The following is a 14,198-nucleotide window of genomic DNA, read 5'->3' as shown; positions in this document are numbered from 1 at the left end:
TCCCCACCCAAAATGTTAAATTTTCCATTCTTTCCACAAATGCTGACAGGCCTGCTGAGTGCACTTCTACTTTTGTTTCTGGCCTCCATAGTTTAAGGTAAATAGGTTACCATATTAGTACAAACTGATTGAAGGAAGTTTCTGTGACTTTGGTTTATGCTAAAACTGCAATTTTTGCAACCAATTGAATTATTAAACCCATCTTTCCGAAGTTGTGTAAAGGCCACCAGTGCTATAAGTGTTAAAAGCCATCTTTTACATTTCCCACAATAATGATGAATCTCATCAGTTAACTATATTGGCCCTGACAGTGAATGCTGAATTTTTGTTTGGGCTTGGCAAAACTTGAACTGCACACTTTCAAGGCTTGCAAAATGCACACCCAGCCCATGTCTGACTTCACAAGGGATTTCCATCTTTTCGCGCAGGGACTGGGTTTGCAGCGTATTTTGCAGGCCGAGAAGGAGTACGTGAGGAGAGTAGATGTGGATGTGCGTGCTCACCTGATCAATGTAAAATTCAGCCCTATGACTAAGCTGAGCCTATCTTAGGCTTCTCACATTCTGAAATCAGCCTATTCTTTACGAGAAGAATAAATAACTTCATGGTAGAAAAATACAAGAAAGTATGTTAAGAAGTAGCCAAATAGCTTGTGACAAATAGTGTACTATCAAATCTATCATGTTCTAAACTTCATCCATTTAATCTCTTGAGGGAAAGGGGGAAAATATTAGAATGAATATTTCCTAATTCACAAAGAAGGAAGGGCATAAGATTAAACTGTTATTCAATATTTTTCCAAGAATTCAGGAAATGCCTACGCCTTGCATCACGGAATGCTGAAATTGTCCGAAGTCAAAATCAATTGAAAGAAGACAATTGATGAGTATTAAGCAAAACTCCAGACCATCCATTTACTGCTCAAACTTCTTTTGAAAGCCTTTTACAAGCAACATACATCCTTTTTTCTCAGAGTCCAGCAAAACAGTAACATTTTGATCATTTCTTCTTAACCTCATCCCTATATTCCAACTGCAAAACCAAATATTTATCCAGTTACTTTTCATACAAGTTAACCAACACAACATTGATTACTAATATTTGTGGTCTGTTCTTCGTACAGTCCTACCACTTTTTTTTTGGGGAGGAATCTTCTTATCTCCAGTCTCACTTGAGTTTTGTTGATTTTAACCCATGTCTTCCAGTCCTTTGCACACAGTATAAATCTGCTTACATAAGCACCATCTATGCACGTCAGCATTTTAAAATCCTGGATATTTTTAAATGTAATTTAATTTCTTTAATGAAAATATTTTCAACAATATAAGCACTAGCAAGTTACAACCACTTTCAATGTAGAAAATGTTCCAAGGTGCTTCATGGAGATATAAGGGAAAAATTGGAAAACATTGCTATACTGTTATTGTTACAACAAGATTGATGTAAGAAAATAAGCTTTACCATTTATTTATTTCAAACCTATTTACCGCATTAAATCCACATGAAATACAATGAATGGTGACCAAAAGCTTCATAAAGTTTTTGGTTTTGGGAAAAGTCTTAAAGGAGGAGAGGAATGTTGAGAGGCATTCAAAGGCAGGGTGTCACCTAAAATGTGGCTGAGGTTTCCGGTTGAAACAGAAGGCCAATGAATCACAGAGAATCAATTCTGAACTGGCAGACATTGATTTTGGAGGTGCAGCAGAGCAACATAGTGACCTCAGGTCTTAGCGTGCACCAGCAAAACCAATGAACGAGCAGAGACATGAGAAAGAGTTGGAGTGAAACTCGTGGATCAGAACAGTGACTGCACCCACTGCACCCAATATTTCAAATATTTCAGCCCTTTCACATTAAAGGATGTTGATGCCAAACATCATCTGTTTCTAACTTGAAAATCCCAACCATCATCCAAGAGTCTTTTAAGCTGCCACCAGAAGAGAGCTAAAATTCTCTCCAGTGTTTGAGGTAGCAGTTACAAAACAGGCCAAACCAATTAATCCCCCAATTTCCCTTAGCTCTGAGAATTACTAGGAACACTTTGGCTCGGCTTCAGATGTTTGAGAGGGACTGGAGTCATGGGAGGGATAATGTTTCCTTGAGCGACCTAGAGGAGGACCCTTGCAAGCCCTTCTTTTTGGTCATGGGATGGGGTCTTGCTGGCAAGGCCAGCATTTGTTTCCCAGGAGTAATTGCTCTGATCCATGAATTTCACTCCAGCTGTTTCTCACTCCTCTGCTGGTTCATTGGTTTTGCTGGTGCACATTAAGACTTGAGGTCACTATATTCCTTTGCTGGACCTTCAGAATCAATGACTACTGGTTCAAAATTGATTCATTGTGATCCCCATGTGTTAGTTGCCCTTGTCCTTCTAGATGGTAGAGTTCGCAGGTTTGGCAAGTGCTATTGAAAGAGCCTTGGTGAGTTGCTGCAGTGCATCTTTTAAACATTGGTACACACTGCTGCCACTGCAGATCAAGCAGGCTGCTTTGTCCTAGATGGTGCCAAGCTTCTTGAGTTCTGATAGAGCTGCACGCATCCAGACAAGTGGAGGGTATTCCATCACATTCCCGACTTGTGCCTTGTAGCCAGGTTTTGGGAAATCAGGAGGTGAGTTACTCATCACAGAATTCCCAGCCTCTGACTGCTCTTGTAGCCACAGTATTTATATGACTGCTCTATTTCAATTTCTGGTCAATGGTAAAACCCAGAATGTTGCTAGTGAGGGATTCAGCAATGGTAAGGGAGATGGTCAGATACTGACCTTTGGAGATGATCGTTGCTTGGCAGTTATGTTACTGAATGTTACTTGCCACTTATCAACCCAAGCCTGAATGCTGTCCAGGCCTTGCTGCATGTGGGCAAAACTGCTTCAGTATCTCTGAGGAGTTGTGAATGGCACTGGGCGCTATGCAATCATCAGCGCACATCTCTGCTTCTGACGTTATGGTGGAGGGAAGGTCAATGATAAAGCAGCTGTTGATGGTTGGGCTTAGGGCACTATCCCAAGGAGCTGCTGAAGCCATCTCCTGGGACTGAGATAGTTAGCCTCCAACAACTACAAGCATCTTTCTTTAGGTTAGGTATGACTCCAAGCTGTGAAGAGATTCCCATTGACTTCAATTTTGCGAGGGCTCCTTGATGTCACACTTAGTCAAATGCTGTCTTGATGTCAAAGGCAGTCACTCTCACCTCACCTTTAAAATTTAGCTCTTTTGTCCATATTTGGGTCAAGGTTGTATTGAGTCTGGAGCCAAGGGCCCCTGGTCAACTCAGGCTGAGTATCGGTGAGCAGGTTATTGCTGTGTAAGTGCTGAATGATAGCACCGTCAAGGACACCTTGCATCACTTTATTGATGATGAAGAATAGATTGATTGGATCGTAATTGGCCAGATTGGATTTGTCCTGCATTTTGTGGACAGGACATAACTAGGAAAAATTCCACATTATCATGTAGATGCCAGTGTTGTAGCTGTACTGGAACAGTTTGGCTGTAACCAGCACCTTCAGCCATTTCTTGGTATCATGTGGAGTGACTCAGATTGGCTGAGGGCTGGCATCTGTGATGCTGCGGACACCAGGGTGAGGCCAAAACCATTCAGCATTTCTGACAAAAATGGGTGTAAAAGCTTCAGCATGGTCTTTTGCACTGATGTACTGGGCTCCTCCAGCATTGAGGATGAGATGGTTTGTGGAGCCTCCTGCTCTTGTTAACTGTTTAACTGCCCACCACCATTTACAACTGGATGCGGATGGACTGTAGGGCTTTGATCTGATCTGTTTGTTGTGGAATCACTTAACTCTATTGCATGCTGCTCCTGCTCTTTGGCATGCATGTGGGCCTGTGTTGTAACTTCACCAGGTTGACACCACATTTTTAGGTATGCCTGGTGCTGCTGCTGATGGCTGTCTGTGCCTCATAGGTGGATGCCAATTTAGACCTGCTAGGTCTGTTTGAATCTATCCCATTTAGCAGTGTGATGGTTTCACACAACATGATGGAAAGTATAAAACAAAAACAGAATTACCTGGAAAAACTCAGCAGGTCTGGCAGCATCGGCGGAGAAGAAAAGAGTTGACGTTTCGAGTCCTCATGACCCTTCGACAGAACTTGCGTTCGAGTCCAAGAAAGAGTTGAAATATAAGCTGGTTTAAGGTGTGTGTGTGGGGGGGCGGAGAGATAGCGAGACAAAGAGGTGGAGCGGGGGGGGCGGGGGTGTGGTTGTAGGGACAAACAAGCAGTGATAGAAGCAGCTCATCAAAAGATGTCAACGACAATAGTACAATAGAACACATAGGTGTTAAAATTAAAGTTGGTGATATTATCTAAACGAATGTGCTAATTAAGAATGGATGGTAGGGCACTCAAGGTATAGCTCTAGTGGGGTTTTTTTTTTATTTATATAATGGAAATAGGTGGGAAAAGGAAAATCTTTATAATTTATTGGGGAAAAAAAAAAGGGAAGGGGGAAACAGAAAGGGGGTGGGGATGGGGGAGGGAGCTTACGACCTAAAGTTGTTGAATTCAATATTCAGTCCGGAAGGCTGTAAAGTCCCTAGTCGGAAGATGAGGTGTTGTTCCTCCAGTTTGCGTTGGGCTTCACTGGAACAATGCAGCAAGCCAAGGACAGACATGTGGGCAAGAGAGCAGGGTGGAGTGTTGAAATGGCAAGCGACAGGGAGGTTTGGGTCATTCTTGCGGACAGACCGCAGGTGTTCTGCAAAGCGGTCGCCCAGTTTACGTTTGGTCTCTCCAATGTAGAGGAGACCACATTGGGAGCAACGAATGCAGTAGACTAAGTTGGGGGAAATGCAAGTGAAATGCTGCTTCACTTGAAAGGAGTGTTTGGGTCCTTGGACGGTGAGGAGAGAGGAAGTGAAGGGGCAGGTGTTGCATCTTTTGCGTGGGCATGGGGTGGTGCCATAGGAGGGGGTTGAGGAGTAGGGGGTGATGGAGGAGTGGACCAGGGTGTCCCGGAGGGAGCGATCCCTACGGAATGCCGATAAGGGGGGTGAAGGGAAGATGTGTTTGGTGGTGGCATCATGCTGGAGTTGGCGGAAATGGCAGAGGATGATCCTTTGAATGCGGAGGCTGGTGGGGTGATAAGTGAGGACAAGGGGGACCCTATCATGTTTCTGGGAGGGAGGAGAAGGCGTGAGGGCGGATGCGCGGGAGATGGGCCGGACACGGTTGAGGGCCCTGTCAACGACCGTGGGTGGAAAACCTCGGTTAAGGAAGAAGGAGGACATGTCAGAGGAACTGTTTTTGAATGTAGCATCATCGGAACAGATGCGACGGAGGCGAAGGAACTGAGAGAATGGGATGGAGTCCTTACAGGAAGCAGGGGTGTGAGGAGCTGTAGTCGAGATAGCTGTGGGAGTCGGTGGGTTTGTAATGGATATTGGTGGACAGTCTATCACCAGAGATTGAGACAGAGAGGTCAAGGAAGGGAAGGGAAGTGTCAGAGATGGACCACGTGAAAATGATGGAGGGGTGGAGATTGGAAGCAAAATTAATAAATTTTTCCAAGTCCTGACGAGAGCATGAAGCGGCACCGAAGTAATCATCGATGTACCGGAGAAAGAGTTGTGGAAGGGGGCCGGAGTAGGACTGCAACAAGGAATGTTCCACATACCCCATAAAGAGACAGGCATAGCTGGGGCCCATGCAGGTACCCATAGCCACACCTTTTATTTGGAGGAAGTGAGAGGAGTTGAAGGAGAAGTTGTTCAGTGTGAGAACAAGTTCAGCCAGACGGAGGAGAGTAGTGGTGAATGGGGATTGTTCGGGCTTCTGTTCGAGGAAGAAGCTAAGGGCCCTCAGACCATCCTGGTGGGGGATGGAGGTGTAGAGGGATTGGACGTCCATGGTGAAGAGGAAGCGGTTGGGGCCAGGGAACTGGAAATCGTTGATGTGACGTAAGGTGTCAGAGGAATCACGGATGTAGGTGGGAAGGGACTGGACAAGGGGAGAGAGAAGGGAGTCAAGATAACGAGAAATGAGTTCTGTGGGGCAGGAACAAGCTGAGACGATCGGTCTACCGGGGCAGTTCTGTTTGTGGATTTTGGGTAGGAGATAGAAGCCGGCCATCCGAGGTTGGGAGACTATCAGGTTGGAAGCTGTGGGAGGGAGATCCCCAGAGGAGATGAGGTCAGTGACAGTCCTGGAAACAATGGCTTGATGTTCAGTGGTGGGGTCATGGTCCAGGGAGAGGTAGGAGGAAGTGTCTGCGAGTTGACGCTCAGCCTCCGCGAGGTAGAGGTCAGTGCGCCAGACAACAACAGCACCACCCTTGTCAGCGGGTTTGATGACAATGTCAGGGTTGGACCTGAGAGAATGGAGTGCAGTAAGTTCAGAGAGAGACAGGTTAGAATGGGTGAGAGGAGCAGAGAAATTGAGACGACTAATGTCGCGCCGACAGTTCTCAATGAAAAGATCAAGAGAAGGTAAGAATCCAGAGGGAGGGGTCCAGGTGGAGGGAGAATATTGGAGATGGGTAAAAGGATCCGTTGAACTGGGAGAGGACTCCTGCCCAAAGAAGTGAGCCCGGAGACGAAGACGGCGGAAGAAGAGTTCAGCATCATGCCGAGCCCGAAATTCATTGAGGTGAGGGCGTAAGGGTATGAAACTAAGTCCTTTGCTGAGCACTGAACGTTCAGCATCGGAGAGGGGAAGGTTAGGGGGTATGGTGAATACACGGCTGGGGTTGGGATTGGAAGAAAGGGTGGGGACGGAGGAACAGGCAGGGGTGGAGGGTCCTAGATGGGTGTTGGTGTCAATGAGTTGTTGCAGCTTGCGTTCCTTAGCACTTGAGAGAAAGAGAAAAAGTTTCTTGTTGAGGCGTCGGATGAGCCGAAGGATAAAATGAAACTGGGGGCACGCGCAGCTTTGAAAAAGGGTACGGCGGTGCTGCTGGAGGGAGAGGTCGAGTGTGTTCATATGGCGGCGCATGGCACTGAGTGTGGATTTCAGAATGTGACGGGAACAGCAGTCCGAGAAACGTTTTATGTCCCGGAGATACCTGTAATCCTGGGTGGGTTCGAAACATGAGGGGTGGAATTTCAGTTGAAATCCACGTGGGGTAAGTCGGAGACGGAGACAGTCACTGAGAAAGGAGATATGGCTGTGAAAGCGGGTTTTAGTAAACACCTTGTCAAACACTAGGAGGGAAATGGAAAGCAAGGAAGGTGAGCAAGACAACAGAGAGATACGGAAATCTTGTCGCAGAGAGGAACAGAACTTCTTCAAGGAGGTAGGCATTTCTTGAAGAGCAGTGGCAGTCAATTAAACACAGAGATAAAAACAAAAAAACTGCGGATGCTGAAAATCCAAAACAAAAACAGAATTACCTGGAAAAACTCAGCAGGTCTGGCAGCATCGGCGGAGAAGAAAAGAGTTGACGTTTCGAGTCCTCATGACCCTTCGACAGAACTTGCGTTCGAGTCCAAGAAAGAGTTGAAATATAAGCTGGTTTAAGGTGTGTGTGTGGGGGGGCGGAGAGATAGAGAGACAAAGAGGTGGAGCGGGGGGGCGGGGGTGTGGTTGTAGGGACAAACAAGCAGTGATAGAAGCAGCTCATCAAAAGATGTCAACGACAATAGTACAATAGAACACATAGGTGTTAAAATTAAAGTTGGTGATATTATCTAAATGAATGTGCTAATTAAGAATGGATGGTAGGGCACTCAAGGTATAGCTCTAGTGGGTTTTTTTTTAATTTATATAATGGAAATAGGTGGGAAAAGGAAAATCTTTATAATTTATTGGGAAAAAAAAGGGAAGGGGGAAACAGAAAGGGGGTGGGGATGGGGGAGGGAGCTTACGACCTAAAGTTGTTGAATTCAATATTCAGTCTGGAAGGCTGTAAAGTCCCTAGTCGGAAGATGAGGTGTTGTTCCTCCAGTTTGCGTTGGGCTTCACTGGAACAATGCAGCAAGCCAAGGACAGACATGTGGGCAAGAGAGCAGGGTGGAGTGTTGAAATGGCAAGCAACAGGGAGGTTTGGGTATCCTCAGTGTGAAGACAGGACTTTGTCTTCATTAGACTGTGCAGTGGTTACTTCTATTGATACTGCCATGGACAGATACATCTGTGACAGCTAGATTGGTGAGGGCAAGTCAAATGGGTTTTTCCCTTTTGAGGGTTCCCACACAAGGTTCAGTCTGGCACATATGTCATTCGGGACTTGGTCAGCTTGGTCAGTAGAGGTGCTGCTGAGCCATTCTTGGTGATGGATTTTGAAATACCCCAGCCAGAGTACATCCTGGTCCAAAATGAAACAAAAGAAATTAAAATTCAGCTTTGTGGGCTGTTCTGTCCCCAGATCAGCTTGGCCTGATATGAAAAGTTCAATAACTTTCCCTTTTGGCCTCATGTTAAAATTGCACTCAGGCCCCAAAGAAAGCAGTAGAACTCAACCGCATACTTAAAGAAAAACCTCATTGCTCTGCCAAAGGTGTTCTGCTAGTCTGCTTAAAAGATCAGGCTAAAACTACAGCTTGCAGAAAGGCAGCAGCCTGGAAGTGGGGAGTGGGGCGAGGAGCGGGAGGGTAATGGGGGGCCCGTTGTGGTGGTCCGGTAGAGTTTAAATCACCCTTTCTGTTTCTCTCATTTCCAGGCGAGTGACTCAAGGGATGAAGGGTCGGCAGATGGAGATAAGAGCAAGTAAGTCCACATCTGGAATTTAGTTTCAGCTTCTAGTCCTGAATTTCTCCTGGAATTATTAGGGGAGCTCCTGCAACCCAAGGTGCTTAACTCTGACATACACGGGTTCACTCTTTAATGACGTAACAGTGGCAGCCAGAGACACGTTTCACAGAAATCCTTTCATTCCAATAGTAAACTAGCTTTGGTAGAACTCGTGTGAAACACTGCCGACATTTATCAATGTCCTGTGGTCAGTGTGTCTGAAAGCAGTGGAGGATTAGAACTAGAGTGACAGATGTTCCTGTTGGGTTTGCGGGCGGAGCCAAGGCGGGACTAAAGTCTACAAAAATGAAAATAAGCGACAGGAAGTTGGGCTGTTGGTTGGTCAAAAAGAAAAGGGAAGCAAACAACTAGATTTTGCGTCTCAGAAGCTATCAAACTCACTTGGGGAAAAAATAGTCTCAACATGGCACACAACTCAACAAACAATGTACAGATATTCAACAAAGCCAGGGTAAGAAACGCGAGCAGGCAGTTAAGCTTTACCAGTGGCGACTGCTTTTCTATCGTCATACTGTAATCCCCTTTTATTGCAAAGCACGTTACCTTAACATAAAGCAAAATAATGGTTACTGAGACAAAGACGGGCTTGATTTTATTTTGTCTGAAATGAATACTTGGTTTGGTTGTATCTTGAATTATTTTGATTTCCATGTTTGGTAAATTCAAAGCCGAAAGCGTTTTGATTATTGTCTGTCAGTTGACTGCTCGGTCACTCGCCTTTTAGCCGTTTGTTTCGTATTCAACGGGATAGGAACAATTCCCTTTGTTTTAGGTTTATAGCCCTTGTCCAATATTTAGATATGTTAATAGAAAACGAAGACCTCGGTGTAGATGGGTGCAACAGGAAGCAATTTGGTCATGTCTAGTCTCATTTCAGGAACTTTCACAATGGGTGAACTTCCACATGCCAGAACACATTAGATTTCTGTTAGTTGCTGAATCGTCATTAAGGTACAATCCGTGCTGAAGGGTTGAGTAATAATGCATTAAAATTGCAAATGCTGGTCTTGAATTGGAAACCAGCATGTTCAATTCTAACCATGAATCTCTTTCTACCTGCCCAGCAGAGGAGGTAACGCTTGGGTGTTGTGCTCGTGGGTGGAGCTCCCCTTCCAGCAGTTAAAATTGAAATACTTTATTAATAGGGATGAATTAATTCCAGGTTCACTTAAGAAGGATTGAAGCGTGTAAATCCTTAAGCAATGTCCATGGGGGCGGGAACCTCCATACTTCCTTCCAGAGGTTGGGGTGACAGCTGATTCTGGAGTTTACAGTACTGAAACCGGTCTGCAAAACCACAGAATCCTGTCATTGTATTTTGTTTAATCCAGGCCTATCCTGTTCCATGCGTCTATTTTAGCACAATTTTTAGACTCATTTTAGAATGATAATGTACAGGGTGAAATTTGTTTAAGCTGGATTTAGATCTGGATTTTGCGTGCAGCTGTTGCTTTTAGCAACCGAACACGTGAGCCAGACAGAGAGGAGCAGTGCCAATTTCATTTGGTTGCAGCAGGTAAGCACTCAGCACGATGGACGATTGGGAGCTTGGCCAACTGGGACAGTTAATTTAAAAGCAACCCCCATTTCATAAAGGAGGGCCATACCGGACTGGAAGCGTTAATTCTGTTTCTCTCTCCACAGATGCTGCCAGACCTGTTGAGTTTTACCAGCAATTTCTGCTTTTATTTTTACATTTCATGTGTTCAAAGCACTTGCCAACTTTGGGGCAGTTTCATAGCATGGCCTTCAGCCTCCAACTGCCAGGTCTAGTCAAACAACCTATTACCCTTTCTTCAATAATTTTATAAAGGAAGAAAACACTTAAAAACTATTGGGACCTTTTTTTTAAATCCTCGGTTTTCCCTCCAGTATAGGATATTACTTTTATTCCTCGAGATTCTGGAACAATCTTTGAGAGTTGATTATGCTAGCTCAAATGGGAAGGTGCGAGCATTTGGAATTCACCCTCTAATTCACTTTACAACAATCAAATTGGTAGAAAGATTTAGGAATCAAAGTCAACGTTTAGGGGGATTGAGGAAGGAACTCATAATTTTGAGCACTGGTTTTATTTATATTGGCCTGGTGAGCTGGCGGGGGTGGGGGAGGGGCATTGGGGGGACAGATGTCATGACAACTAGGTGTCATGATGCACCTCTCCAGGTTGAGGTCTTCCAATATTGAGCCATCTTGGACATGCTCAAGATAAGAGTGTGATTGGGGATAGGGGATTGCAGGGAATGGTGACAGATGCCTGAGTTATTTTTGCAGGGCTCAGAGGAACAAATGCTCCACAAAGTAAATTGTGCCTTATCTTGACGGGGCTTTGACTCCATCTTCTATAGAACTGGTCAAAGTGTACATGGTGCACACTTGGGCCAACTCTGACCTAAAAATGGCAGTGGAATCCTAGGATTTGTACATTAAATGGGGCCAATCATGTGACAATTTGGAAAACTAGCATTGGGCTCCTTTCAAGGTGCTGTCGGCCTCTTCATTGGTGTTAATTGGATTGCATGGCAACTGACTCCATCTTGAGGTTGTTGCCAACCTGTTAATGACATATTCTAGAAGTGAAAATTGACAACCTAATGTTGCAAGGTCTCTTAAATTCTCTGATGATGCATTGCAGATCAAAGGGTATGGGGTGAATCAGGTGTGAAAGGTGCTCTTTTCACTGGGGATCATTCGGGTCTCCTGATAAGAGTCCCTGCAACAGTGACAAGAAATTCAGAGGAGGTCAATTCTAGCAACATTGTTGTCAGGACCTAGCTGTAGTATAGGAAGAAATCTAATGACCTAATGACCAGGGTTGTTAAATTGGACTCCTAACTCTCATATCTGTTAGTTTCTGCTGATTCCTACACCACATATGATCCCAGCACTCTCAAGTCTTCCTTACCCCACTTCCCTTCATTCTCCTGACCTAATGGAACCTCTTATAGCCTAGTGCCTGCTAAATTGGAGGCTTGTGTAAACAAGACACTGTGGAATTGGTAATGTAATACAATGGTCAAAATACATGTTTCTGTAATCTGTATGCATAGAAAGCAAGTTATTATTAGCCAGTTCACTGATCCAGATAATTGCAGAAAAATAGGAACAGTTAACTTTATTGTGTTAGGATTAAAGTACATTATCTTTGCACTTGTTATGCATTTGTAATTTGTTACAAATTATTTATGATCCAAAAATATTCTGAGCATCACTGTTCTCGGAAGCTATCACGCAATTTTAAAGGCCACGTGTAAACTTAACAAATGAGATTAGCAGAGAAGCACACTTTATTTTATGTTTTAATGGTTTGAGATGCATAATAGTGACTGTGGTTATCCAGTTCCATATTTAGGCTAATTGTGCAGGAATCTTATATGTAACAAAATTATCATTTTTTTTTGTTACAGGTGGAGCTTCATCTTCATCTTGATGGGGCTATAAAACCTGAGACAATTTTATACTTTGGCAAGTAAGTTGTTTACCAGATTGTAAAATCAAAGCAATCTGTTCATATTTTTCATGTGGTGGATTTTTCTTTAATTCACTTGAGAAGGGGTTCTCAACTGTTTTGCTTTTGAGGCCTATCCCCCTCCATCTAAATAACCTTTGCACCACCTTTTAGTAATATGTCTACATAGACACTTAAATTCTTTTGCTTCTCCGTGGATCCTAGTCTCTTTCTAAGAAAATGTTCCAGTTTGCCTTGCTTGGATTCAAAGTGGAACACTTAACACTTACCCACACTGAACTCTGTTTGCCTTAGCTTTTATGACTTTGTTTATCTATCTATACCATTTTGTAACTTTCTCCTTCCATCTATGCATTTAACGTGACTCCTAACTCCTACAATCTTGGATGCACAATATTCCATTCATCCAAGCTAGTATATATGAAGAAAAGTGAAATCATCAATACAGATCCCTGGGGACCATAATTTGTCACAACACACCAATCAGAATACGTTCACTTTAACTCCAATCTCTGTGTTCTAATTCTCACCCAATTACTGGCCCACGTAATAAGGTTATCTCTGGTCCTTGTTTTTCTTTTACCAATTATCTCTCTTTTACACAGCCTTATCAAATGCCTTCCAGAAAATCATACAGATGATATCCATAGACAGTCCCCTATTCACCATGCCTCAATAAACTTTACCAAATTGGTCAAACATGACTGACCTTGCACAAATCCATGCTGATTTGCTTTGATCTGCTAATGTTTGACCGAGTGCTCAGTCGCTCTGTCTCTGATACATTCCAGTAGCTTTCCCACAATTGACAAATCTTTAGTTACATATGTTCTACCTTCCTTTCTTTTTGAATAGACATTTGCAATTTTCTAATCCAAGTATTTAGTTCCTGAATCTAGAGAGCTTCGCAAAATTATGACCAATATGTCTGCAATTTCCTCACATTTCTATCAATGCCATAGAATGAAGATCATCAGGTCATAGAGATTTGCATATCAAGAGTCTCGTAATTTTCTCCATTATCATTTTTTTTAACTTATATTGAATCCACTAAGTTCCTTCCCTTAGTTTATGTCATTACTTCCGCTACACTACAATTTCCCTACCCTTTGTGCCACTCTGCCATTTCCACAGCCAACACAGTGAACAGTTAATTATTATAAACCAAAAACAGAATTACCTGGAAAAACTCAGCAGGTCTGGCAGCATCGGCGGAGAAGAAAAGAGTTGACGTTTCGAGTCCTCATGACCCTTCGACAGAACTTGAGTTCGAGTCCAGGAAAGAGCTGAAATATATTTCCAGTTAATTATTATAGCTGTACTCCCACTAAAGTCAATGGTGATTAAAAACTTTCTGAATGAACAGTGCTTTAATTGTCACTGCCTCTTGGGCCATCAAAGAACTGCATTGGTGGACTTTCTAACTTAATTAACATGCTAATGTGTATAGCCAGGTTTTTTGACTTTCTGAGTTTTTAAATTGTATGCATTTGTATTACTATAAATATGTAACTAAATGAAGGACAAGCCACTACCTTGGGGAATCTGGAGATCACGTGATCCCTGCTGACAGACAAAGTGTACAATATGCTATTATTCATTCTTTTTCATCTGTGTGTGAAATTATTCCATTCTTCCAACTTTAAACACTTATTCTTAAAAATAGTAACACCAGCCTGGCTACAGGAGAAATTATGAATCTCTGTGTCAGCTAGTTGTGCCTGTCATCAAGGTTGGATGAAAGGTTACGTTGAATGATGCCGCCAAGACTAGATATGCAGTCATAGTGCACAGCAACCATGAAGTCACGTTGCTTCAGACTAAATTCAGAGCAGACTCATTTTAGGTGGTAGATATATAGATGATGATCTGTTTCTTAAATGCTTCACTTATGCACCACACAGAATCGACGGTGATGGTCCCTCAGAATTGAGGATGACATCCATCAGGCTTGATGAGGCTTCATATGACTGAGGAGCCCAATTCTGGATCCACGTGTTCTTCCGCAGTTGGGGCAC

At 43.5% G+C, this 14,198-nt stretch overlaps 1 protein-coding gene across 1 annotated transcript in view; it reads left to right on the top strand.

Annotated features, from left to right (window-relative positions):
• The first annotated feature begins 8,946 nt into the window (after positions 1-8,946).
• Positions 8,947-14,198, top strand: part of ada (adenosine deaminase) — a 102,884-nt gene continuing 97,632 nt past the window's right edge. Inside the window, exons 1-2 of the mRNA XM_041205606.1 lie at positions 8,947-9,162; positions 12,119-12,180. Coding sequence (XP_041061540.1) covers positions 9,115-9,162; positions 12,119-12,180 — 110 coding nt within the window. The 5' untranslated portion in view covers positions 8,947-9,114. The remainder of the gene's footprint in view (positions 9,163-12,118; positions 12,181-14,198) is intronic.

The sequence above is a fragment of the Carcharodon carcharias genome, chromosome 14 (genome assembly GCF_017639515.1).
Source record: "Carcharodon carcharias isolate sCarCar2 chromosome 14, sCarCar2.pri, whole genome shotgun sequence".
NCBI lineage: Eukaryota > Metazoa > Chordata > Chondrichthyes > Lamniformes > Lamnidae > Carcharodon > Carcharodon carcharias.
Note: the sequence above shows the minus strand (reverse complement) of the source record. Positions and strands in the feature narration are given on the sequence as shown.